Raw genomic sequence first — 27,147 nt, 5'->3', positions numbered from 1 at the left:
TTTAAAATATCAAAATATTTTGGTTGGTTAGTTGGTGGTGTTTGTTTTTTTCCCCCTCTCCTTTCGGGTTTGGTGAATCAGGAGGATGAAAATGTTCCTTGATGATTGCCTTGATGGGATTTGGATATGGTAGTGGTAAGAAATAAGCAACTTTTCTGTCTCATCGCACTTGCTGTGTATCATTTCCCTTTCCACTCCTCCTTCCCCAGATGCTTGGCAGCTTTCTCTTCAGGTCTGTCTGCCCGGCATCCCATATTGTCCCTACATCAGGATGTGAGCCATTGGGTGTGACCGAGTTACTGGTGCCCTCTACCAGGACATTCTGGGGGATTGAGGGAGTCTCAACTGAGCAGCAACGAGGAGAAATGGAATGTTAATGTCTCTGAAAACCCTGTACAAAATGCAACTTGTAGCTCAGAGATCTCTGTTGCACAGTTTAGACTTGATGCAAGTAATTGGCTTGACTATCATAAATTATGTACATTTTTCTCTATTTGAGTAACAGTAAAGTAACTGTCCCCAGGGAACTGTGGCTAAATGTGTAAAAGGAGCATTTTCTCAAACTTGTGTTGAAATGTCTTTTCAGTGCCCATAAAAAATTTGTTAACTTTGAACTCCTGTATCTTTTTGATTCAAAACTTGTTGTGAATCTTGTACCGTTTTAGTTTGAATTTTGATTTGACCATATTCCACTCTTTTACATTACTCCATATAATATAAACTGCATTTTATTTTCTTTAGTATGTAAATGGCACAGGTCATTGTGCTGGGTGTATCTTTTGTGTGCCTACCAAAGCAAGACACCAGTTGGTGTGGTTTGGATGTGGCTGGCCTGTGCTAGTAGGAGGCCCAGAGGCAGAAAAAGCTGGATCCTGTTCAGTTAGAAAGAATTTCGTTATACCATGAAATACAACCTTGTTTTAGCCTTGAAGCATATCACAGAGCTGGTCTGTGGTAGCTGGCAAATTCTTGTAACACAGTGTGGTACTTGTGTCACAGAGATACTGTAATAGTACATCAAGACACGGCATCGTCTGCATTTCTCTAGTGCTTTGAGGTTTGTTGTATCTCTAGGAGCAGACTGGAAGAGTACAGACTTGGTTTCAGCTGGCTTAATGACATTTTGGAAATTTTTTCTTGAGGCTAGTTAAAATTACGCTCTTTGAAGTGATAGTTGCTGCACAGATCCTTGTAATTGACATGTTGTTGTAAAGCTAACTGAAATTAAAAACAGTAAGAAAAAATATTCACAAGTTTTGATAGCGTTTCCCCTGCCTGTCTGGAATTACATGGTGGTTTTAATAAGAGTCTATTAAAAACCTATTAGCTGCAAATTGAGTAATGTAAAAGTACAGTATCTGGGGTTTTTGTGCTGATAATGGCACAAAAAGAATAATTGCTCTCTGTTCAGGAACAACTTCTGTGGATAATTATGTGATAATACTCTCTTTTCTGCACATTGATGTTTCAACAAATAACACAAAAAACAATCACAGAAGAAAGTGATAAAGCAGCATTTTATAAGCAGCTTTATACAGGCTGAGTTTTTTCTTTGATTGCTGCTCTTTTCCCTGTTTTGGCAAAAAGCAGTGAGAGATACTCTTCACACTGACAGGTGGGAGCATGAAGAAAATTTTGCCTTCACCTGACTGCGTAAGGATCTGTTGTCTGAAATTTTTTGTTGCCTTCAAAACAACAGCTGTGTTTTGTATTACCAATTTACATTTTTTAATGTGAACTAGTGCTTAGCAGCATTCAGCCAGTGCTTTTGCTCCTACAGATTACTCTGTCACGGAGTGTTTACTACAGTCTGACTGTTAGGCAAAGCAGCACTGTTTAAGATACTGGGGAGTATTTGGGTTTCTGTGACTCTTTCCCTGGCTGGAAGTAAATTGTTACATTTGGTAATGGGTATTTGAACTGTTCCTGAGTCTGAAAAAATTCTCACTGTCAAACAACAGGTGGTTCTTTTTTGGCTGTAAGGTTTGGACAGTTCTGAATGGTGAATGTTGTTTGTTCTCCTTAAACAAAAATTATCCATTGAAGTAAGCATTAAAACCCATGTCCCAGGGAATTCTGGGTGATACTTTTTGGCAAGCAGGGAAGTATCCCAGAGAGACTGCCAATATAAACACTTGGTGTGTGCACTACCATGAGCTTCTTCTGTTTCTTTGGTACAACTACGTTGGCACTGAGTTTGTCAGCCGCTATTGTTTAAGCTGCTGGAGTTGGACTGGTGCTGCTACTGTTTGGGAATTACTGTCTAAAATTAGAGTCTCTTTAGCCAGCAAGACCTCCATGTGGCAGGGAACATTATCTGCAGGTTGTTGTCCTGCTTGCATCTGCTGGGAAGGGGACATGAATGCAGGACAGCCAAATAGGTTTTGGAGAACTAGAGAAAGCAAATGACAAGGTATGAGCTTTTGCTCAAACTGTATCTGATGGGCATAATTTGAGTACAGTATGGTTTTTTTGTGAGGAATGTTTGTGGCTTTGTGAATGGCTTTTTAGCTTGTAAGGTTTTTACAGAAATGCCGTTCATAGTTAGGTCGATGCTAGTTGTGAAGAGTTGATAAAAACCACAGGTGCTTTTGGAGGTGGAAAGCTTAGTATTAGAGAACCTGGTCCCAAATACTTCCAGTTACCTAGTTTAAAAGCACATAGGATTTGTTTATTTCTTAAAAAAACCCCAACACTTATTTATTGTATAAATAATTGTATTTGTGTTATGAGTTATGATGTAATTTATTAGAATCAAGGCTAGCAAGATGAGCAGTATTGTGTCAGTGCAAAGTGTGCTCAGAAGCTGTTTCTGCTGGTGCGGATTTCACATTATGATTATTGGAGTTTGTCTCTGTGAACAGGAGGGAGAAAGTTGTATATGATATGCCAAAAAATATTCAATAATGAAAAATTAGTTTTATTTTACACGGTTTGAACTATCTGCTTAATTTCTGAGGTGTAACTTAGATAGACCTTGTACTGATATGACCAACTTGCTTGAGGAGAAAGCTCTTTTTCCTTTGGAGGTCTGGCTGTGTCTTTCCCCTTCCCTCTTTCTTTTTTCCCCTTTCCTCTTTCCTTCCCTTCTCCCTCACGTTAAAGAAAAAATGATCAGCTATTTAGAGAGGAGAAGCAAATAGCCATTTTTAAAATTCATGTCCTCAAATGTTAATTTGATGCTTTGAGGCATAAATGACCTTTTTAACCAGACCAAACTTGTCAAACAAAGAAACGACAGAAATAAGCTGCTTTGTTCTAATACAACAGGCTGCTTTTCAGGGAGAACTTCTAAACAATTCTGCCTCTCTCTTCTCAACTACATTAAATTAAACTTTGTCCTTTGCTAAATTTGAATTTAGATGTGTATGCTTTGTGGGAGAGATGGTGAGGGAATCTAGACAGCCTGTGCAAATTTGTCTATGGAGTTCACCTCCTGAAACCCAGGGTGAATGAGTAATGCTTTCATCCACAGCTACCTCAGCTGGTATTACTTAGCACTGGAAAAGCAGTTAGGTGTGTGTCAGAACCTGAGGGAAGGATTAAAAGGGGATTTCTTCTTGTTTCAGAACTAATGAGAGAGGAAGAAAGGGGGGAAAAGAGAAATAAACCCACCACCATTTCTTGAAATGTTTCATTTAAGTGTTTACATTGCTGTATACACCTTGGAGGTCAGATTTAAAAACTAAATATAAAGGTTTCCTAACTTCTAGGGATTTCATTGAGACTGGACTTGTGATTAAGTGTATACTGTACAAACAGGAAAAACACTTGGTGCATCAATGACAATTCTCTGTCATTATCAGTTTCATCAAATAAAAGAAATACAGAAAAGGTCAAGGTTGAAGATGTAAGGCAATATAAAAAATAAATGTCTTTATACAAGATAATGTTTCCTCTTTTCTACCTCTGTCCAAAAAGAAGATAAATGGAATTTTGTACTTGAATAACATTCTTCTCTGCCAGCTGTGTTTGTAACAACTGAAAGTAGTCTCTTGAAAGAGTGACATTTCTGAAGCAAGCACCACAGTATAAGCTTTTTCTCTAGGACGTTAAGTAGAGTTGGATTAGTAGTCTGGTGTTGCCGTTCTTACAGTTTGTCTGTTTTTGCTTATCTGTATTTTTTGCCTTTTCTAACAGTGATCTTCATTAAAAAAAAGGAAGGGGTATCTAATTATTGAATTTGTTCTGACTTCTGAAATTGACTTATGTCATTTCATTGTTCACCATTTTTTCCCGTTAGTTATCTGTTCATAGATTTACTTGGCATGCTCTGCTGTATAAGCTGTATTGGCTTTGTTTATCTACAGCAGGATCCTGCTGTAAAAGTCACAGACAGGTGTGAGAATGCAGCACTTGTCATGATACTGCTCACCTGCTGAGTATTTGAAAATGACATCTCAGGATCACATCGGTACTGTTCATTAATATTTGGTTGCTTGTCTCTTCTATGTTAGGTTTTATTTTATCTTAGGGATGAAAAGCACAGTGTGTTATGAAAGAATGTGAGGAAAGTTAATGTGGTTCCTTCATTTTTTTCATTTTTTAAGACCTTCTGAAAGCTGTTTTGTATAAGATGAGAAGAAAATACCTTCTTGCTTCCTCTCTTTGGCCTAGTAGATGGTTCATATGTATTCCCTAATGATAGCTTTCCTGACACCTTGGGTTCTATTCACGAAGGTATTTACCTTAGATAGACTCAGTGCATGTTGTGTGATTTTATCATAAAATTGTGTGATGTTGGAGTTTTTGGTTGCTTATGGTTCATTGTTCTTTTTGGTTTGATCCCTTGCAAGAAATGTCTGTACTTACGGCTTGAAATCTTTTATAAAGCACTCAAGTCAGATCAGGCTAAAACTTGGCCAGATGCTGTATTTGTTTCAGTCCGGGTGGATTGGACCATGCCACTTCTCAGATAATCTCAGTGCCTGTGACTTGAGAGAGAGGAGGAAAAAAGTGTAAGTCCATCTATTGCTTCCAAAAATACTGAATACTTTCTAAAACATCAACATGTAAACAATTTGTAGGACACAAAGTACGGCTTTCTGGAAGAGAGCAAAGAGACTCTTCTACTACAGTCCCTGCAAGATCAGCCTGCAGAGTTGTTCCAGGCTGTAAAGTGCTTGATCAATCTGCTGTGTTCATTCGGATGTAGGGACAAGCTGTTACTGCCACAAGGAATGTGTATGTGTGTACCAAACAGTACAGAGTTCCTGGTGGAAAACTTGGGCCAAAACCACATAACTTTTTGACATAAGTATGAACAACTCTTCTTAATTATCCTATAGCTTATTAAGTTTGCAGTTGATTCTGGTAGTTGATTCAGATTGCTGTCAGACAATATTTTCTTGCACACAAACCCATGTGTTTTTGCTTTAAATTGGTGCAACTATTTCAGTTCTAGTTATGCATACTTTTAACAACCTTAAGAATGACCAGAGGTACTACTATGACATCATTTCCATGTTGTATTTCTCTAGTGCTGGTACTTACACAAAATGGAATTACAGATCAGACAAAACATACCACTAGCTTGCTCTTGACACATTCTTCAGTCACTGTTACTTCTGGACTGTGGGAGTGCCAGTGGGAAATGAGTTGGTGAAGAACATTAAAGCACTGAAGTGGAAAATACAGCAAAGCACAAAGCTACTTATATTTAATTTTTCTAGATACAATGGTAACTGGCTTGATAAAATAGTTCTAGAGTTTTCCATTTTTTAATGTGAGTTACCAAATGCCATTACTTTTTTTTTTTACTACAGCTGCTGTAGAAATGTGTGCACAGCTACTGTTTTGGTAAACAAAGCCTAGTAGCCAGATGGCAGTAATATTTAAAAAGTTGAGCGATATGGTTTGGGAAGCATCCAACTGGAATATACTGTGTTTTGCTAGGTACCTTAGATTTAATACACAGTGAAAGACTTTAAATGTGTTACCACTGCAGTGGCTTGAAAGAACACATAGACTTATTATGTAGCATACAAATAATGCCTAGTAAACTTGCAGTTGATTGATTCTGATAGGTGATCCAAACTGCTGTCATACTGTATTTACTTTTACATAAACAGATGTGCTTGTGCTCTAAATGAGTATAACTATTCCAAACCTAGTTATGCATGTTCTAAACAACTGTTAAATACTATGTTTCAAATAATTTCTGGGTTTGTGAAGATTTAAATTTTTCAATATGTCCTTTCCCCACCCTTACTCTGTTCCATTTTCCTGCTTGAAATGTTGAGGCTTGTTTGTCTCAACTGCTGTATGACTGGAGAACTGCTCTTGAGAGAAGATGATATACAGGGTATGGATGCTTAGGGTAGTTTGCTGTTCTTTTTGTATTTTTAATCTGTTGGGTAATTGTTTACCATGATGCATTAAAGCAGTCAGCTTAGTAGTTTTGTCTAGTCTCTAAAAGTAAGCTATAGACTGGAAGGTTCTTGGCATCAACTTAGACACAGTCAGACTTACTGGGAGATAATGAATCAGATTCAGTTCTTGGTGACCCCTGTATGGAAAAATGCAATCCTTTGAGTTAAGCGGCAAATCACCTTTTCTAAGACATGAAGTAAGTACAATGAATAAATGGTGGCAGCCTTCTTTCTGTCTTTTTTAAAAAAAAGTGGGAGGGGTCTTCCTGCAAGGCTGCCTGTCTCTTCCCCCTCCCTTCCCCTCCTTTTGATGTGGGAAAAGTCTGCATTGTGGAACAGTCGAAGCAAACAAGCCGCACACCCCCCGCCCCCCATCCTGTCTAGACTGCCTGTTCCTCATGCACTGCTCTTCTTTGGGGCAGACATTGCTCACAGGTTCTGCTCTCTCCTTCATGAGTGACAGCTTGGGCTCTTTTCCTTTCTTTGTTAGCTAGTTCACCTTCTGCTGTGTTAGACATCCTCCATCTGAGGTGGGTGAGTCTGCCCTGTAAACTATTTCCGTACAAACTACTTCTGCTTGTCACAGTGCAGCAAATAGGAAGTAGGTTTTTTGGCAGCTGCGGCCGGATGCCTGTCCGGGCCTAGGAGCACAGGCATTCCATCAATATAGCTGTTAGCCTGGCTGTGTCTTAGGCCACTCTGCTGTCAAGCCTTCTCACCATCATTTCTCAACAGGATGCTGTGCAATCCATGATAGAGGAAGAAATATATCCCTCTCCCCACCCTGTGCAGATGATTTTTGTGGATAGAATAGTAGAAATAATGCTCTGTTGCTGCAAGCATTAGCGAACTGCCCCATGTGTGTTGGAAGCTTTTTCTCTGCCCTTTGAAGTGGTAATGACTAATGGTGTGCAGCATCCAAATGTTGGAATGAGAGGCTTCCTTACAGCAAAGCCTTTTGACTTCTGAGGAAAAGAGAGCAAAACAAACTTGATAATGTCAATGAAGTCACAGGTACTTAGTGATATTGCAGTAATTTTCTGTTTCTTCTTTACCCTTAAAATACAGTTAGAAGGAAAGATATTTCAAGAAAAGATGTTTTCTTACTGGAGAACTCCAGTCAGGAGCTCTAAATTCAAACTAATGTTCTTTCTTTATTAATGGCTTTTTACTTGCTTAAAGTAATTACACCAGGGAAAGAAACTGGTTAAGTAGTTTGTTTTCAGGTCAATGTGCTGCTGATTTCAATATTATCTCTGAAATAATAGCTACAAGTGGTATAGTATAGTAGTATTTGTTTCATCCTGGTCAGATTGTAGAACATTTTAAAAGTAATAATTTCTTTACTTAATTAACCACCATTTTATTGCAGCAATAGATCTTACAAATGCCTTCAGAAATACTTTGCTTGGCTGTGAGAATGAGGTCATATAAAAATTCCGTGTCCACATGTGGTAAATAATCAGGTTGCAGGGACAGCTAGATGAGAAACAAAATCCCTGAAACTCACCTGAAATAGGAATAATGCTTGTGGCTTTTCTAATGTTCATTTATTTGGAAGACAGACTGAAGGGAAAACACAAAGGTTACTTCCCTTAATATCCTGGACAACTGGACAAGTTATTTTTTTTATTCAGCATTTTTCCAGAAATTTAAAAGGTTGTTTCTTTAGCTGTCTTGTTTTTCATGGTCTAGAAGATTTCTAATTTGTATTGACCTCTCATGTAAAAAGTAAACATCACCTTTCAAAACAAAGTGTTCAGACAGTGACATGCTTACTCTTGAAATGAATTCTCTTTCTAACCAGTTTTATCACTGGCAGGGATATTTTGAAATCATAGTAAATTTCTCATGCCAAAATAGAACAGGTCCTTTTTCTGCTTTATGAATTCCCTGTAGATGAATTAAAAAAAAAAAAAAAACTAACAAAAACTAGTCTTTTTTAGAAGTGTCTTGGTTCTGCTTCATGATTTTGGCATTCAAATTGTTTCTCTTCATGTGGACTACGTGGGGATTGTCTTTGTTAAATGTGCCTGAGGTGGAAGAAGTAGATTTTGTTGTTTTTGTTTGTTCTGAATGTGGCATAATTAATTTGAGGAATTACTCTGCTCACCCTCATATGCTTTGTAAATGTCAAGCTGTGATGATCCCTCCTCATGGATCGGAAAACCATTGCATCATCTTGAGAGGTACTGTTGTTTAAATAGCTTACTGCTTTAAAAAGAGAAACTTTGTATACTCCAGTAGCAGCATACACACATACAAAATGAAAATATTCTTGTTGCTCTATGTAATGTCGGAAGTAGATCCAAAATGTAGGCAATTAACTGAGAATTTTCCCATTGTTCTGGTTGCATACAAACCCTGCATGTGTGCATATGTGTTTAAGGAGCAGATGTTGGTCTTTCCTTCTGCAGTTCTTTCCAGGTACAGTCTTCTCTGCTGTCCTTACTCTCATCAGCAATGCATTGCAGGCAGCAACCTATGTCAGCCTCCTGGTACCTTTATGCTCTCAAGAATTAGGGTGATGGTTAGCTCTACAAAATTCTCAGGGCACAGAGTTTGAGTTGCGCATCAGAGCAGCCTTCGTGTGCATTGGGTGAGTAGAACGGCCCAGTCCACTGGAAGTCCTTTTTGTCTTTAGGAGTGAAGCTTGTCTGCTTTGTAACTGAAGGAGCCTTGGGCATCCTTTCATATCGAAACAGCAGGCTATTTGACTATTGAATGCTCATAGCAGAAAAGAGATGACTAGACTGAGGCTCTGCCTGGCCAGTAAGGGCTGTCTCTGTCACTCCTTACTCATCTATAGATTTATTTGTAGCTTGGGACAAGGAGAATAGACCAGTTAGAATTTTGTTCCTAACATCCTAAAAGTACCCTGTGGGGTCAATTAAGTGTTACAGCTCCCAAATCTTTCTACCATAAGAAGGTCTGAAAACTAATTCTACAGCAAATGTCTACCTGCATAAACCCTGAGTGTCTAGTTGAGCTTGTTTTAGCTCAGAATAATGGAATCTCCTTTGCTTTGAATTTATGTTCGCCCTCCAACAGGGAGCAGATTACCGCTTACTCAAAATCAGATTTAAAGTAGTATTTCCCACAGGGTATCACTTCAGTTATGCAGAGTAGATTCATTTCCTGTACTTTGGTTGCTTTGGAAGTATGTAATTCAAGTAGAAATCTGAGCTGGCAACCATACATGCTAGTGCTTACTGCCTTCTAGACTGGATGGACAATCATTTTGCCACCTGGAATAACCTTGTTCATAATAATTTTCCCCTGAATTAGGTATAGGGGAGGATTGGTTGGACTCTCTTAAGATGACATTTGATGCAGGAGCATACTGAAGTTTTTCCTGAAGGCCATGAAACACCCGACATGCATGTGTTGGTCCCATACTTGACTCCTAAACCCTGTAGTTTAAAACTTTGATTTTTTTTTTTTTTTTTTTTTTTTTTTTCCTCTGAGGTAGTGTCAGGGTTAGCAAGCATAGTCCCGGAAGGGATGTCCTTGCTAAGGGGTGCTTACAGTTTCCTCTGTGACCTGACAGAACCTATCAGCTGGCCAGTTTGAATATGGACAATTCTTTAAGCCACTTAAAGTTGTGACCACCTCTGTGATCCACATTTAAGAATAGGCAAACTCCCCCTCCAAGCTCTCTCTCGTTTCCGGCGCTGGGCCAGGTGGCTGCAGGCCCCGTGTGGGGGCCAGTGGGCCCGGCCAGGCCCTGCTCGGGCCAGGCCGGGCCGGGCCACGGCCATCCTGGAGCCGATGGACCTGTTCCAGCTGTGGAACCCCCCCACTGCCCTGCTGTGGGCAGCTGGAGCGGCTCGGCTCTCCCCCCTCTCCACTGCGATAAGAAAAATTCAACATTCCAGCTGCAAAGCTGCAAGGCCGAGGTGAGATTAACCCTTTTACTGCTGTGAAGAGCTGAAAACCTGAGGGAAGAGAAAGAGGAGATGCTTAAAGCTGAAATTCTGTTGTGAAGCTATGATATATCAGAGTATCCTGTTGTAATTTCATGAAGATATGGGGGGTGGAGTGTTCAACTTGTAAGCAAAAGCACCTGCGCTGAGATAGGCAGATGCTGACACAGCTGTAATTTCATGAGAAGTTTGGACAGGGAGAGATGGACCAGATGAGGACTTTTGCTCCAAATGGGAAAGGAGAAAACCTCAGTCCCTAGAGATGCTCCCAGAGATAGTCCTAAAGATGAAGATGATGAAGACCCTTTGCTCCCAGGGAAGGAGAAGGGCCTCTGTTTTTGTTTCTGAACGGCTCAACCTTAATATTGTACCCCAAAAAACTTCAAGAGTGGACCCTTGAAAGCAGTTGCGGGAAAAGCTGCAAGTCGAGGGAAGGGACTCACACGCAGGCAGAGAGACTCCTCTTCCTGAATGGACTGAACAATATTTGGAAGTGGGCGGCTGTCTCGTTGTGATACTGTTTTCATAGCACGAGCAAGAAGAGACTTCTCTTTCTAAATGGACTGAACAAGGTTATTATGGAAGTGGTAAACAGACTGAACATCTTAAGGGTTGTCTTTTTACATTGTCAGTGGGAGAAGGGAGGAAGGTGGGGGGAGGAGGAGAGTTCTGAAGGTGGTATAATTTTTTTTTTTTTTCCTCTTTTAGGTCTGTTAATAAACTTCTTTATATTCTTTCAAGTTTGGTGCCTGATTTGCATTTCTCCTAATTCTTATCTCACAGCAGATAAACAGTAATGAGTATTTTGGACCAAACCACTACAGGTAGTTTGCTCTGTGAACAAAATTATTAATAACTGCATGGGATAGAACCTAATGTTACTTCTTTGAGTGGCTTCTAGTAGAAAGAACAAAATCTGTTGCAGAGGCCACTGCTCTGAGTATTCGTATTTCCAGTGGCAAGAGTAGCCTGGAGTACATATCTGACCAGTTGTCAAGATATGATTCCCTTTCCAGTTCCCTTCATATTAGAACAATGTAAAACCATAGCCTGGGGAGTGAGACCCAGGAAGTAAACTAAATTATATTAATGCAGGCCAGAAGCTTGTCTCACCCCGTGTCATGGGGGTTTTTGGTCTAGAGCAGTCCATGAGCTGCTGGTTTGGGACTCTGTCACAAGGAACACCTGGGAGAAGACCTAATAAAAAAGTACAGTGTTTTTCAAATGAAATAGTGCTACTTATGAGCATGTAATATCTGAACAAACGGGCAATGAACAGCATAAAATTCTGCACATTATGCAGTGGCATTAAATATACATATTAGTAAGGTAGCAGATGCTATAGTTGCAAAATTGCCATGTAAAGTAGCAGTGTTTAGCAGCAGGGTGCTGCTCTATGTGAGACTCCTTCACATGTAATGAATAGCTAATTTCAGCTCGATAGTCCATCAGAGACCGGAGGGGATCGGGGAGGGGTACAGTGTTCCAGCAGCCCTAACCAGCAGGATGTGCTGAGATGTGCTTTTAATGGAGCAACATTTCTGAGCTCTTGGGGGTAAATTCATAGAGAGAGATGCTGTATGGTTTAGCCTTAGCTGGCAACTAAGCCCTGCACAGCCACAAGCTGCCAGCTCACTTGCTCTCCGTGGGATAGGGAAGAGAATCAGAAGAGTAAAAGTGAGAAAACTCATGAACTGAGGCACAGACAGTTTAGGTAAAGCAAAAGCCAAGCAGTCAAGCAAAGCAAAACAAGGAATTCATTCACCACTTCCCATGGGCAGGCACATGTTCTGCCATCTCCAGGAAAGCAGGACTAAATCGCGTGTAACTGTGACTTGGGAAGACAAACACTATGACTGCAAATGGCTCTTCCTTCCTTTTTCCCATCTCTTTGTATGCTGAGCATCATGCCATATGGGATGGGATATCCCTATACTCAGTGGGAGTCAGCTGTCCTGGCTGTGTCCCTTCACATCTCCTAGTGCCCCTCAGCATCCGTGCTGGTGGGTGGGGTGAGGAACAGAAAAGGCCTTGACCCTGTGTAAGTGCTGCTCAGCAACAGGTAAAATATCTCTGTGTTATCAATGCTGTTTCCAGTTCAAATCCAAAATAATAGCCCATGCAAGCCCAATTCTCTTAGAAAAATTAACTCTGCCAAAACCAGCAGAGATGATTAGCTGTTTATATTCAGATTGAGGAATTGTTGTGGTAAAGGGACAATTGGGCATGTGAAATACCTGTTAGAGGGATGACATGGTGATTGGTCCGGGTGACTCATCAAGGATGGTAGATGTCTTCTTGTCTTCTTGAGCAGATCGACTAAAACCAAGCAAAAACATACATGAGAATTGACAGTGAAAAAGTGAGCAATGAATTCCCTCATTCCTCTTTCAGAGCATGTGAGAATGCTTTTTGATCTGATTAATGTAGGTCACAGATTGGAAGATTCAGATAGCACTTGCACATCTCATGAGCATTGTCTTGTGAGTAGTAAGAGCTAGGAGTTTTCTTGCTGAGAAACAGGATTTTCGTGCTGAGTAAGCAGAGGCCAACAGGCTGGGTATTCCAGGTTCGTTGCTGACATTGTTACATGTTTTTAAAGTATTTTAAAAACAGTCAGTCTAATGGTAGGAAACTGACCCCATTTAACCTCAAAATATCAACATTGCTGATATTGCTGATATCCTAACATTATTAGGACCAAGCTGGGTCTCTGAATCTTAAGTTTAGCTTTTAAGAGTTGCTTGGAGAGTTTAAGAAGGGAGGAGATACCATATAGGTATCTCAATATGGCCCACTCTCTGTCACCCAGAGATTCTGACTGCTGAAAGAAAAGACAGATTTCTAAGCAAGTTGCTGATAGTGCTTGTAGGTCCTGATTTCAGTCTCACTCCTTATCAGAGGGGGAAGCCTCCTGTTTGACTAACTAAACAAGAAGAGCCAGATGTAGGGAATAATAGTCCTTGATATGTAGTCTGTCATGGTATAGTAAATGATCTATCTTAACCATTTCTCAACAGATAAAATAATCTGAATCATGGTTGACTTTCTGGAAGCACAGTTAAACAGTTCTTTTCTTTCCCATTTGTCTGAAGAGGGTATGGATGGACTTGTTTTGGGCATTATTATAAATTTAAAATCTGGACCATTCTGACACAGTACCCAATTGCCTTCCTTCAAGTTACTCTGCTCAGAGAAAGTAGGGGACATTCACAGAAAGGAATTGAGGGTGTTGTTGCAGGGGACAAGATGAGAATATTCTTTCTAGATACTTGAAATTTCTTTTGAACCATTTCAAGTATGAAGAAAATAAATCTATCTGCTTTTATGTAAGGAGCCTGACTTTTGAAGTATTTGAATTTTATTTTGCTAAGACCAGAATACTGACACTGTTAAGCCAAGTTTTCAGGTGATGGTTCTTTGTCACTGTCAGAGAGGCTAGATACTGAATTTAATTATTTTTTACTATTATTGTCTCTCTTACTGCGACAGAGAACTACTTCAAATAGTAGTAAGCCTCTCGATCCAAGTATATTGAGCAACACTGAAAACTAATTCATAAGTAATCTTGTCAGTGTCTTGCTATTTAAATGCAGTGTGACAATACAGCCTTAGGTAGATGCCAGTGATGTTGTGTAGTAATCCAATACCTCACTGAATTCAGTCTTACCGTAAGCTAGAAAAAAAATCTTTAATGTATTAATAATATCAACAACTGATGTTAGAGGCCTGATTCCTGTTCTGCTTTTTTGACACTCTGTCTTTACTTGCATCTGTTTCACAGTCCAAGTAGACATGATTTTCTTCAAGAACGTGGAAAGTTTTCCTCCCCCCCCCCCCCCATTATATTTAGATGTAGGTTATGATAAAAGTTAAGAGCATAGTCAGAGAGCCTTTCACTATTGCAAAAGGTGGCCCTGTAGGCATGAAACTTGCATCTAAAAGGATATTTAGTACCCCTACAAGAGCAGTGTCTGGTTTGAGATAAGTAAAATCAACACACAACATTGAGTCACAAAATTATTCATCAGTGTTCTTAGTCTTATGGTTTCGGTTTCATGTTCATTGGCAAGTCCAGCTCTTCACTACTTCAGTGGGCAACCAAAGCTAACAAAATGAGGCATTAACCACACCTCCAGAAGTACACCACCTGCCAGCTTATCACAAATTCAAATACTTGTAGTATAAATAGGTTATCAGAAGCCGAAGCCCAGGAAGAAATTAACACCAGGGAAAAGTAGAGGTCTCATGAAAGCGTCTTCTTGCTTGACTTACTGGTAGAGACACTTGCCATCCTTTCTGTTGCTTTGTTTTTACATCTCCCATCTCCCTGCATTGCATTATGAAAGTGAAATAAATGGTAGTGGTGTTGTAATTATTTTGTTTTTCTCTGTCTAAAGGTAGTTGTAAGGTGTTCATTGGCTTGTCAGTGAAAGTTAGAAATGTTATATGTTACCAGACATGCTTTTTTGTTTGTGTGTTTTGTTTGGCATTTTTTTGTTTGTTTCTGATAGTTTATGTACTATAAAAGCTGATCTTTAGGCTGAAATACAAAATGCAAAATTCCAGTAACTTGCTTAATAAATGAAAAATTACATAGTATTTTGCTGTATAAATTTGTCCTCCTTTCTTAGATTGTTTTCTTTAATTTATCATGGAAGTTTTGCTTCCTTGTTTGTTCAGTTCTGTTTTTCTTTGTCATCCTCCTTCTTTTCTGAACTTTTTGCTATCACCTTGTTGGTGTCTGGAAAGTTTTATGGATGTGAGGCATGAATTAGGAAAAAAAAGTCTTAGGTTGCATTTTATTGTTAGAGCCTGTGCATGTTAATGGAGGCTTGAATGGCATGTTACATGCTGATATACTATCTAGAACCTTTGATTAACAGTCAGAATAAGTGTATCATTTTAAACTTCTGAGGGCCTCAGGTTAGAGTTAAATATTACTATAAACTTCTTGGCTTTTGAAAAGAAGAATGGTATGCCTTGCTAGTTCAAGGAGAAGTAGTGTGTGGCTTTAGAGGAAGGGGGGTGGGCTTCTCAGTTTTCTCTTAAAGAAAATTAACTTTCTTAAAGAAAATTGCATACACTTAAAATTTTTGGTGCCTTTGGAAATTAGTTTTTCTTACATGAAACCTTTTAATTCTTTATCTGATGTCTAGAGAAAGGTGGTGCATGTCTATATGGAAGAATACTGCTGTGGCAAGACTTGCCAGCTTTGGCAATGGGGTGCACTTGCTGTGGCTACTGTATACTGATTTGATGTTATTGAATAATAAATGAAATGGTGAGAAATGGATTAGGATCTAACTTACCAACAGTATGGAAAAACTGTGAACCACAAGAACCTGATTTCACATGGGATGTCCACTTGTGTGGGTTTAGGCTGTGTGCCAGTGTTATCAAGGATATTCTGGTTTGTAATACAAGTGACCTTTTCTGACCTTTTCTTTAAAACACTTTTATTGTTATTACAGTAGTATTTTTGGGATTCCAGTCCTCATTTGTGACTCTACTGCAGTTGGCCCTGGACAGCTAGGAAAAAAAATGCTTCCATCAATGCTGGCTTCAGCCGTGGAAGGGTGACTCACTTGTGATATTGGTGGATTTTTAGACTTCAGTTCTGGAACTCTTTCAACACTATGGTTTTTGTGGCTCTGTCTCTCTTACTTTGTTAGTAAATACTATGTTGTACTTCATTATTTTTTCTGGAATCCTTTGTAATGCTCTGATGACCAGAGGAAGTTGCTGAAAACATTTCTCTTGTAAAATTTATAGTCCAGAATGAACTGAGCCGTTCCAAAAGTCCTACATAGTGACTGTTGTTTTCACACTTAAAAGCCTATTTTTCTCTTTTCACCTCTGCTTTGATTATGGATAAAATAGCAGTTTAGTGAACAACGTGATTCCTGCAGTAATTCATAAGCACTTGTTGAAAAAAATAAAGCAATAAAACACTGTGAATGTTTTTCATTATGAATATTTAGTATACAATTGCAAGAATAGAATCATGGCCATAAAGAAAGGGTTTCCCTTTACATTCTGTGACTTCTAGTACCATTTTTCATTTGGCAGAAGTGCAGCATTGAGCTCTTTTTTTCCCTCCCCTTTTTAAACAAAAGAAAATTATTTATTCTACAGTTAGTAATGGAAATGGGAGTGGCAGTTTCCTCTTTTAGGCAAAGTATAACACTTCCTGATGGAAGGTCAGTTTAGATTCAAAATTATATTGGCTTGTGTTTTTGCATAGCCTAGACTTGAACTGTTTGAGTTCAGTCTTAAATTACTCTATCAGTTAAGTGTTTTCTCTTGTTGGAATGACCTAAGTACCTAAGTCCTGCAGGGTGCCTGTGTTTCAGACATCCTGTGCTGGGTTTTCCAAATTGTAAGTATGGCTGTGGAAATCCAGACACATTCTTTCCAGGAAGGAGTAATTTTCTAATATTTAAAAAATTTCTTCCTAAGTTTACATCAGTGATTTCTCTCATCTTCCTTTCTAGGATTTGATTACTTCTGATTTAAAAATACAGGTTTGATTAAGTCCTTAGCAAGTGGGTAAGAAAAAAAGCAGTTTTTACTGATAATAAAGCAATGAGTCAAGCAGGATGTAATTTTAAAGGTTTTTCCATCTCGCTTTCACACATCTTCTGTTGAAGTTTGTGCTGTTCTGTGGCCTCTGTTAGTCAAATGCAGTTTGTCGTTGAAGAGCTGTATAGACAACTGCTGCTAATGCTTTACTAGTTAGGATGAACCCTAACTTTGGACAATGAAGTAAAGCTGATATATCCTGTGTAACATAAGCAAAGACCGTGTGGTATCAGCAATAAAGAATGTGGATAGGGCAGAGATGTGGCTGAACTGGCAGAGGGGAATTAAAAAAAAAAAAAAAAGTTGTCAGACTGGGTTTGTCCTCTTTCTCCACCTTTAAAATGAACAGGTATTGTTGAAAGTTTTCTTCAGTCTCAGGTAATTTAACTTCTGTTACTTTCTTTTGGTGGAGACAGGCGATTCATAGTTGAAGATAAACCTTAACTGTTGATATATAATACCGAAAACTTTTGCTCTCAGCAATAAGGCTGTAAATAGTAACTTTAAAAAACAATCATAATTTATCTGTTTGTCAGGCAAGGCATCTTCTGAGTTGTTTAAAATAACTTACAGTTTCTGGATATTTACTGTTTTGAATGCAGGAGTATTTCTTGTATGGCTTTAAGGATATTTTAATGGGAGGTTTAGTCTGCTTAGTTTTGTTGCTCTTACTCATTTACAGTCACTTTCTCATTTGTGATATTTTACTTGTGCTGTAGCAAGCAATAATAGTTTCTCCCTGCAAATTTGATTAAAATCCAAAGTTGTAGTTAAAGCTGAAATGGTATCACCTAGGGAGATGGGTACCTTGGGCTGTGGGAAGAATCTCTGCTGCCTGGTTCTTGCAGGAAAGATGTCAGCATGTCCCCACCACAGCAGGAGTGAATTCCTCCTCGAAAGCTAGTAACAAGTATCTTTGCTCTGATCCTATGAAGACTGGTCATAAGCAGTCCTCGTTCTTGGGCACTCTCAGTGTACTCTGAGGGTGCAGCTCCTTGCAGACTGTTTGCACATTCTCCCATCTCAAGCGTTTCCCTTTGCAAGAAACACAGGCTTGTGAAATTTGCCAGGAGAGTGAAGGTTTGTTTATCAGAATTTAAATGTAGATTAGTAATCTCTCTTAACCTCTTGTTTCTAACCTTCATTTTGGATAAATGTAAACTTGAGTGTGAGGCTGGCCTACATTTATATTCCATTAAAATTTACCTGTAAACATTTCAGTGTACATTAGCTAGATGATCTGGACAGCATGGTGCCTTAAAAGCTTACACTTCTAGCAACTTTCTTGAGTATTAGTTACCCTTATTACTCTTTTTTTTACCCCTGCCCTAATTTTAAGTCTATTTCCAGTTTTTATTCAGCATCAGAGTAGCTTTGATGACGTGATTTCAGTTTTGCTGAAGCAAGCTGCTGTATGGCAATTCCAGGCAGTTCCTCTCACCTCAGCTAGCCCATTAGATCTCCCTGAGAAGTTTGAGGATTGCGATATTCCGTGCACTGTAAGTCACAAAATGTTAATTTGCCCACATTCTACAAAGGTTATGATTTCTTCGCATTCTTGTTTTTGTAAATTGCTATCACATGATCTCTGTGGGTTATATTATTAGAAAAATGTCATGTATATAGCTAGATCTCCTATCTGCTGGTTTCTCACAATTAACTATACTTAGCTATCCATCAGCTTTGGGGTTTCCAGGCTCACACTGAAATTTTTTGTTTGCAGGTGCTCTCAGGGTATGTGGTACTGAGAAAGGAGCTGTTAAACCTGTAGCATACAGGAGCATAGTTTGTTTCAAACTGATGCCCTTTGAAAACAAAACAACGTGGCAAAACTGGAAAACAAAACCAAAACAAAGAACAAACAACAAACCAACAAAAAGGCTTGATTTGTATACCTGAGAGAGGCTGACCTGCAGCCATGAAATGCTAGCCTTGTGACTTCACAAGACTATCAGCATTCACAGTTTTAGTGATTCTTGGCACTGTGTTTAGCCTTTATCTGAAGAGACTTGCCTGCTTCAGCTCTACTTCTGCTTTGTGAGCCATAAGCGTCATTTGCCACATCCTAGATCACAGTTTGAGCATCACTGTGCTAGAGGAAAGCTCTGTTACTGCTGTCTGGAAAGCACCATTTTAAGTGTATCTCTTTCTTGTACCAAGATTTTGCTGCTTTCCTTCTGTCTACAAAGCCTAATGCTACAAACACCTAAAATGGGCTTGATTATATCAGTATTAAATAAGTTGAAGTGAAGACAGCTTTCAGGTTTTGCAGAGATGTGATCTGAGGCTGTGAGCAGTGCTGATGAGAATGCAATTCTGTCGTTTGTATGGTGTTCCTGTGGGGTGGGTTGCAAGTTTAACCACAGGGGTAGCAGTGAAACCTTGAGGGACCCTTGGGGCCGTGCTCATTTGGTGTGTGTTTTGTTCCAGACAGCATGAGCTGCTGCAGTCTGCATCTGTCTTAACCCAGTCCAGATCTGATACAGCTGTTGGGCAGCAGAAGGCATTTTCCTGTGTTATTTGCTGTTTGGACAGCATTTCCTTCTTTTTAGGGAAGGGTAGTCTGGATGGATGTATCTGCAGTCATCCATGCTTGGGCTGCAGTGGTAAGTGGCTGCTTTTGAGCAGTAGAGATACGATCAAACTTGGCTTTGGGGGGTTAGTGGAGACCTTTGTCTAACAGAAATAATTAGTTGACCAGTTGTCAGACTTGAAGGTTTGGGCTAGTAGACCTGGAAGATCGGTGGTTTTAAGTGCAACTGTTGAACTCAGTGTTGGGACAAATAAATCTTGTTGTTCAAGTCACTGTGGCTTCCTCTGTTGCTGTGTGCATGTTCTTCAAAGTGTGCCAGCGCTAGTGAACTTTCAAGTTGTCAGTGTCCTGTGTGTGTGGACTTAATGCTACTCTCACTGTCTTCCAAATGTACTGAAATACCAAATTATGACTACTGTCTTTATGGAAGGGAGTTGTGGAATCCAGGTGGTTAGTTGTGACACATCCTCTGTTAGTGTTTGGGTGCAGGGGCAATGCTAATTTTATTTTAGGAGGCAGTGATCTCAAAACCTAAGTTTGTCTATACCCTATGCATTGACCAGAAATAGTAAACATCTTACGTACTGCTCTTAATTTCTTTTCCAACTTAATATCTTTGTATTGGCATGTTTAAGATATGATGGGTGAATATACTTTATTTTAAATCAGTGTTTTCTCTGCTTATGAAGAAGCTGTTAAAATTAGCTTCAGGCTAAGTGTGGCATGCAGGGTTTTGACTTCATAATAATTTCAAGTGTGTTGTTTATCTGTTTTTAGAGTGTTCCAAAGTTCAGACAGAATTGAATGTAGGATGCTACTTTACCATTGCAAAGGAAAACCACTTCTAAAAAGACAAAATTTGAATGAGGTAAACATGGTTTACATTTTGCTTGTCTTAAAAAAAAAAAAATGCAACCACTGATGTAAATATGGAAAAAATAGCTAATGGGCATGGTTGGAAACTACTTTCCAGAAGCATTTGTTATTAGGTAGGCAAGGTGAAACAGGTGTTTACACTTTACATAGTGATTATGCGTTCGCCAAGTAATATAGTAGTCTGAATAAATGCTAGCTGGTAGGCCTGCAAGTTATTTTAAAGATTGCTGGAGACAGAGAGTACAATTCTGATAACTAATGGAAAGTTACATGTGGGGGAGGTACGTGCATAGGTCTTGCATGCTGAATTATCCAGCTCCCAGAACGAGCTCTTCCGTTTTTTTCTCAGTAAGTAACTTAATCTGCTAGCCTCTTCTGGGAAAGTAAAACAGCTCCTGTGTGTTCTTGACTAGCAAGCAGTATGTATACATGGGAAAAGAGTCAGTGGATCAATGTTAAGGAGAACATTCATTTCCAAATACAGCTGGTAGTATACTTCCTGATTTTAGGAGAATGTGTGTGTAGTGGATGAGGCATGGACAATGTTCTCAAAAGGCACATGACAGAAAGCTAATCAAGAAACACCATTTTTTAAGCTTTGGGGTATTAATGTAATCCAGTTCTGACATTTTAATATTTTCTGTAAAGGATAAACAATACCCAGTGGTGATCTATGGATGTATTTCAATCAAATCCTTCAATTGCAAATGTAAACTTAGAGTAATTTTTTGTTGGTTTTTGGTGGTGTGCTTTTTTTTTTTTAGCCACTGGAATTATTGACTACACACAGAGAGATATAGACCACACCACCCCCCAAAATTTTACGTGGCTACTTCTGATAGTTCTGGTTCATTTTGGTCTGTTCGTTTTCAAAATACGTCTTTGGACTTGGGCACATTGAGGATGATGCTTTTCAGCACTTGACATTAGAGATGAATTACACTCACGAGATGTCATTAATGATGCTTATTTGGTGCAGTAACTTTGCTACTTATCCTGTTAGATAGTGAAATTCACTATTTCAAAATTTGCTTCTGACTTGACTAACTAAAAGCCTATCTGCTGCTGCTTCTCCACATGCCGCTGTTTTTTCTACTCCTTAGTGTGTTACCGTTTGAACTTGCTTTTGTTTTACTCTAAAGAGTTAATATTTTTTTTGTTATGACGAGCACATATACTTGTGCTGGCAAATACTACATTGTAATTGTGTGAATTTTCAATTATTGGGTGGTTTTAAAGTCCCAGAATGTTTTTAGTCTATGGATTGGACGCTGTGTAGCAGATTTTGGCAAAAGTTGCTTTGTAAAATTCACAGACTTTTAAATGCTTTCTTCCTGATGGCACTTTGGCACAGTCCCCTTCCAAAAGTATGACAGCTGAGAACACTATTTTATTGGCTGTTAAATGGCATTTGAGGTGTGTTCAACAGAAGCAATGTTGTAAGAGAGCCTTATTTTATACGTTGTCTTAATGCTTCAGCTGCTTTTCTAACTGCATTTTTGCAGAGTGCAAAGCCTCTGTGCATTGAACATGTCAGCTGAGCTTGAGTTACTGATCACATGCTGGTTTGAAAACAAACATTTCAAACTGCCAGTCGCTGAAAGAAAAGGTGAAACATGCCTGTTCTATAAATAGCTTCTGTCGTGAATACACAGTTTTCTGCCTGCAACTCTTTTATTGTCTTTAACTAGTAATGAATGAGCTCTTAAACTAAAAAGTGAAACTTCAGTGTTCTTGGAGTTGTTTGGAATGGATAAATATTTCTAGCAAAGGTTCTGTAACTTTGGGTAAAATAGGAATTTTCCCTGTGAAGGGAAGTACTTGTTTAGGGTAAGGCCTTGCAGGTTTTAGCTGAAGAGACTTTTTCTGTTCCTTTGGACCTGTTAGTGAAATGTCATTTTCTTCGACTCCCCACACAGGTGATTCCTTTTGTCTTTTTCCAGGAGTGTGTAGCATCTTGCTTCTTGACAGGCTATAAATTACTGCTGCTGAACACTTTATAGCAAATCACAGTGCATCAGCTTTTTACCTGCTACAAATTTTTCGTATTTTAGTTGGAGAATATTAGATGGTTAGGTTAACAAAATATTTAAGTTATGTCTTCAGGAGGGGAATAGCTCTCCCTGTTCAGTACTCTGCAGTGTTGAGGGTCAGCGGTGAAGGTGTCATTTGATTTCTGGGGGGGTTAAATTATAACAGCCCTGCCAGTGCTTCTGAGCTAAAATTTCCTGGATTGTTTTTTCTGATATGGTTTAAACTTTTTAAAGGTCATATTTGCTAGCAAAAATTTCTTTCTTTAAAAACTCAAATAGAAAAAGAGGAGGAAAATAGTGTTTCATAATTAGGAGGCGTATCCTGGTGGGATAGTTAGTACAGAGCTTCTGTGTCTTTAGCATGCAAGAGCAGCAGGTGTTTTTGTTTAAACTCTGCATAAGTTAAGAAGGATAGGTTAGGTAAGGTGACTGTATTAGTGCTGTCATCGTTTAGACCAGTATGTGTGTTTTTAAATGTTTCTAAATTTTGGTGCTTGTGAATTTTTAATAGAAACCCCTCAGTGGAGAGGGAGCCATGTGTTTGTATCTGAGCGGTGCAGGGATTTAAGGGCAGACCTGCTCTTAACTCTTGAGTATTTCTGGAGACCTTCATGTTTCCAGGAGGATTTTAACTTTTTTGAATGCTTGAACAATGTACTGGCAAATTAAAAGTGGTAATATTGTTAGACTATCTGGTTGGTCTGTTTTATTATTATTTTGCATCAGTTTAATAGAAGATCTTTCATTTGGTGTTTTTCTGCTGTAATTAATAGGAGTTCAGATACTTAGAAGGAGTAGGAGAGAGTAGGATCAGGCTCCTTCTGTGTTCAAGTGTTAGATTTTTCCTTAGCTCATGGATTGTAGACGGGTTTTTTAATGTGTGCTTCACAGGGAAGTGGAATTTAAAAAATAGTCTCCCATGCAGTTTCTTTGGGACCACCAATTCAACTTCCACTCACTGGGAATGAACCAGAAATAAATAGAGCTGGTTAAATTTTAACAAAGCCTTTCTTTTTGAGAGAAGACACTTAAAGGAACATGCTGTGACTACTTAAAAACTAAAGGGAAAGACAAGACAGAGGAAGGAGCTCATGATGTGAGGGGTACTTCCATTCCCTTTCTTTCAACAAGGGGTGAGTGGAAGCAGGAATACTGCTTGTGCCTGGGTTTGTTCATCCACTCCCTTTCCTCTCTGTGCGCTTCACACTATCTCTTCAGCCGTGGCTTGTAACTACCTGGGAAACATCCCCTTGCAAAGTCAAGGTTAGTATGTGCATATGACCTTGTTCAGGGTATAGTATCAGAATACTGCAGTGATGCTGACTGCATAACCTGCTCTGAAGTACAGTGTGAACAAATGGAAAAAATAAGGGATTTTCCTTTTTGTTTCCTGTAAGATGAAGAACTTTTTAAAAATTCCTTGTGATACAGCATTTTGGATTAGAGCTATGCATATATTGCCCCCCGCCCATCTAATCTTCATGTGATAATGCTTCCTGCAGTACACTTTTTTGGTATTTCAAGAATATTAGCTCAGTTTTTGACATTGGGGGAGTGTGGGTTTATATTGTTTCCGTTGTAAGTACTTGTTGTAGAACACCTTACTTGTATCCATCTCAGCTTTAATATGTACTCTCCAAATTTAATGCTGGTATGGCATATGAAATTCAGTTTCATTGCCCTGTATCTGTGTCTCTGACTTTAATGCTTGAGCTGAAATCAATATCATGCTTATGTAAAATCAAAAAGAAGCCCCCTTATTCTGCTATTCAGTGATAAAGCTTTGAGAGCCAAACCTGGGCATTCATGTTGGGCAGACAGGTGGGCTTCCTTTGAATCTTCAGCATTTGAGATCTTGTGCTGTGTTGTCACATGGCATATTTGCTGAAGGAAACATCTTGCTTAGGGTTTCCATGCCTCCTTACAGTCCATGCAAACCTAGCTCTTCTGCCTTGTGCTTATTATGCTGATTGAAAAATAGGACCATAATGCAGACATCTGGAACAGTGCATAGGTGTCTCATTCAGTGCTATAAATCCGACATCCTGTGTATTGGTAGCTACAGCAGTTTGCATGTCCAAAATGCTGCACAAACATAGCTGTTCTACTGGATCACTTGGGTGAAGGTGAGCTTTAGCATGAGGTCAGTGGTGAGAGAGGTGAAAGCAAAGAGGATATGTGACTTGTCAGTGAATCAGTTGAGACTAGGACCTGAGTTCATGCCGCTAGAGTGCACTGCTTCCTTCTCACTTATTGAGAGAATGCTTAAATTTGCCGGTAGGTGCTGCAGGCTCCCTGGTGGGGGGTTTGGAAAATTACTGCAAAACTGAGTAGTTTCACGTTGGTCTTTATGGGATGCTGCTCTGCTTCTGCAGCTGTCACTTACCAAATAAATATTTCTCTTGCTGTCCAACTTCCATGAATGTTGTGATGGAATGGCATAGGGCTTGTGATTGGATTTTTTACTCCCCTTTTGGTTTTATTGGAGATGAAAGAGGTATGTATAGAAGAAAGGATTAATCGTATTTTTAATTAAAGCAAGTTCTTTGAGATGTATCATTTTTCAGAAGTAGCCACAGACTTTATTAACAAAACTTTCTTGATAATGAGAGATAATATTTTACATATATCATTAAGTTCTCTTTTTCCCTGCACAGGTTTCCACTTGAGTGGCACAGTAACAGAGCCTGCAATGCAATCGGAGCCAGAAACTGTTTGCAATGTAGCTATCAGCTTTGATCGTTGCAAGATTACCTCAGTGACCTGTAGCTGTGGAAACAAGGACATATTTTACTGTGCCCACGTTGTGGCACTCTCTTTATACCGGATCCGCAAGCCAGATCAGGTCAAACTGCATCTTCCCATTTCAGAGACACTCTTTCAAATGAACAGAGACCAACTACAAAAATTTGTGCAGTATCTGATCACAGTACACCACACAGAAGTTTTGCCAACTGCTCAAAAATTAGCAGATGAAATTCTTTCTCAGAATTCAGAAATCAATCAAGTCCATGGTGAGTTTGATACTTGTTCTTCCTTTTGCTTAATTTCATAGGTTTTGAGCTTTTTTGTACATTCTGAAGTGTGACCTGCTTAGTTGTCTTCCGAGCTGAATTATTCTGTGATACAATGGTGTTTACCAAAGGGGATTCTACTACTGAACCTTTATTTTAAGATGTTTAGAAAATGGTACTCTTTGGAATATGGAAAAGAATTTATAAGCAATGAGCTTGATGTTTCCAGCACTGTTAATATGTGACCTGCTCTGCTTCATGCTTGTATTTTCCAGCTAGTGAAAACTGAGTAGTGGTGTTCTTTGTATAGCTGTATTGCTTCAAGGAACTCATTTGCCAGCTTACCAATGGTGTCTTCTTGTTATTTTGTTCTTTGTACTAGTTTTCTGATATTTTGATTGTGGAATTTTGTTTTAATGGCAAAGTATAGAAGCAAGTAGGTGTTACTGTTTTTTTCATTCATTAAATGCACTTCTGCTAACCTTTGGGATTTGCTTTCTGTATGAAGTCAGGAGAAACATAAAAACTGTATTTCCTGTTAGTGCTGCAGCAGTTACAGCATAGCAGAGGTCTTGATCTTTCCTGCTTTCTCATCTGCACATTATTTTAATGGCTGTTTTTTGCTGTGAACAACTTGAATTTGTTAAAGGGTGCTGAGTCTGAGGTGAGGCTTCTGACATGGGTTTTTATGGACCCTGCAGAACTGAGAGCAGGTAGTTGTGGGCTTGAGGTGACCCAGCTAGTTTATTAGAGTCCTGTGTTCCTGTAAAGTCACCTGGTAGAAATGTCTTCTCAGGTCACCAGCGCTGTAAGTATAAGGGCAACTTAGGGGCGAAGAATAAGTTACCTAATATCTAAGAATATCTTCTTTTCTTTTTTTTTTTTTTTAATTGACAGAACAGGTCTTGTGTTAAATATTTGAGGCATGACTGTTATTCAAAGAACTTGCAATACAAACAGAACCAAGATGCTTAATATTAAGATAAAGAAAACCATGTGTGCTAGTTACAGTGTAGGCGGAAAAAAACAAGTATTTTCAATAACAGGACTCCTCTGCAGCTTAAACTCCCTCCTCGTGCTGCTGTGACCCTGACAGGCCCAGAGACGTGATGGTGAAAGAAAGTAAATTTCAGGAGCAGTGGTCTTTTTTGGCTTTGGGGGCTATGGGGATGTGGCCAGAGGCAAGGCAGTTGCTGTAGTTGTTGAATGTAATTGTGACAGTGGAAAGGAAGTGAAACAAAAGGAGAGGCCGGACATTAAGCAATAGAGGAAGATGCTCAGGTGTTATGAGCTGAAGGCATGTATCATATGAGAGTTGTTAACAACCTGAGCATTAATGAGCTAATTGGTAAGGAAGAATTGGAGTAAGAGAGAGGCACAGAAAATTTGAACAGTCAAGGGTGATTAGAAGAGGGGAAGGCAGTGGTAGGGACACAAAGGGCAGGTGATATAAATATATGTATTAGCCATATGAAGGCTAATGCAAGAGAAATGACAAGCTGTTACAGACTTGATAAATGTGAAGTCTATAATTAAACTAATCATAGGAATGTTAGTCTTTGTCAGCTATTTTCTTATTGTCAGAATGTCACATTGCTCATTATTGTATAGTGTATTTTTGGAGAAAGATTTGAGATTTGTATCACTGAAAATAGCAAGAAGTTTTTTATTTCCTGTTCTAAGTTGATGATCAGTTACAACATTTTGCAATGAATTTGAATAGGTTAGTTGAAATTTATCCATAAAACCGAAATGTTTCTTACGTAAGTTGCTGTCTTCCTAGTAAGTGAGATTGCAGTATGTCTTTAT

At 39.0% G+C, this 27,147-nt stretch overlaps 1 protein-coding gene across 2 annotated transcripts in view; it reads left to right on the top strand.

The window, feature by feature from the left end:
• ZSWIM6 (zinc finger SWIM-type containing 6) overlaps positions 1–27,147 on the top strand; it is a 111,214-nt gene that overhangs the window by 35,936 nt on the left and 48,131 nt on the right. For both annotated transcript variants that reach the window (XM_048291086.1, XM_048291085.1), the window contains exon 2: positions 24,982–25,338. In XM_048291086.1, the coding sequence (XP_048147043.1) occupies positions 24,982–25,338 (357 nt within the window). The remainder of the gene's footprint in view (positions 1–24,981; positions 25,339–27,147) is intronic.

Source organism: Corvus hawaiiensis, chromosome Z, assembly GCF_020740725.1.
Source record: "Corvus hawaiiensis isolate bCorHaw1 chromosome Z, bCorHaw1.pri.cur, whole genome shotgun sequence".
Lineage (NCBI taxonomy): Eukaryota > Metazoa > Chordata > Aves > Passeriformes > Corvidae > Corvus > Corvus hawaiiensis.
The sequence above is the reverse complement of the archived record's forward strand: the minus strand, read 5'-3'. Positions and strand labels throughout refer to the sequence as shown.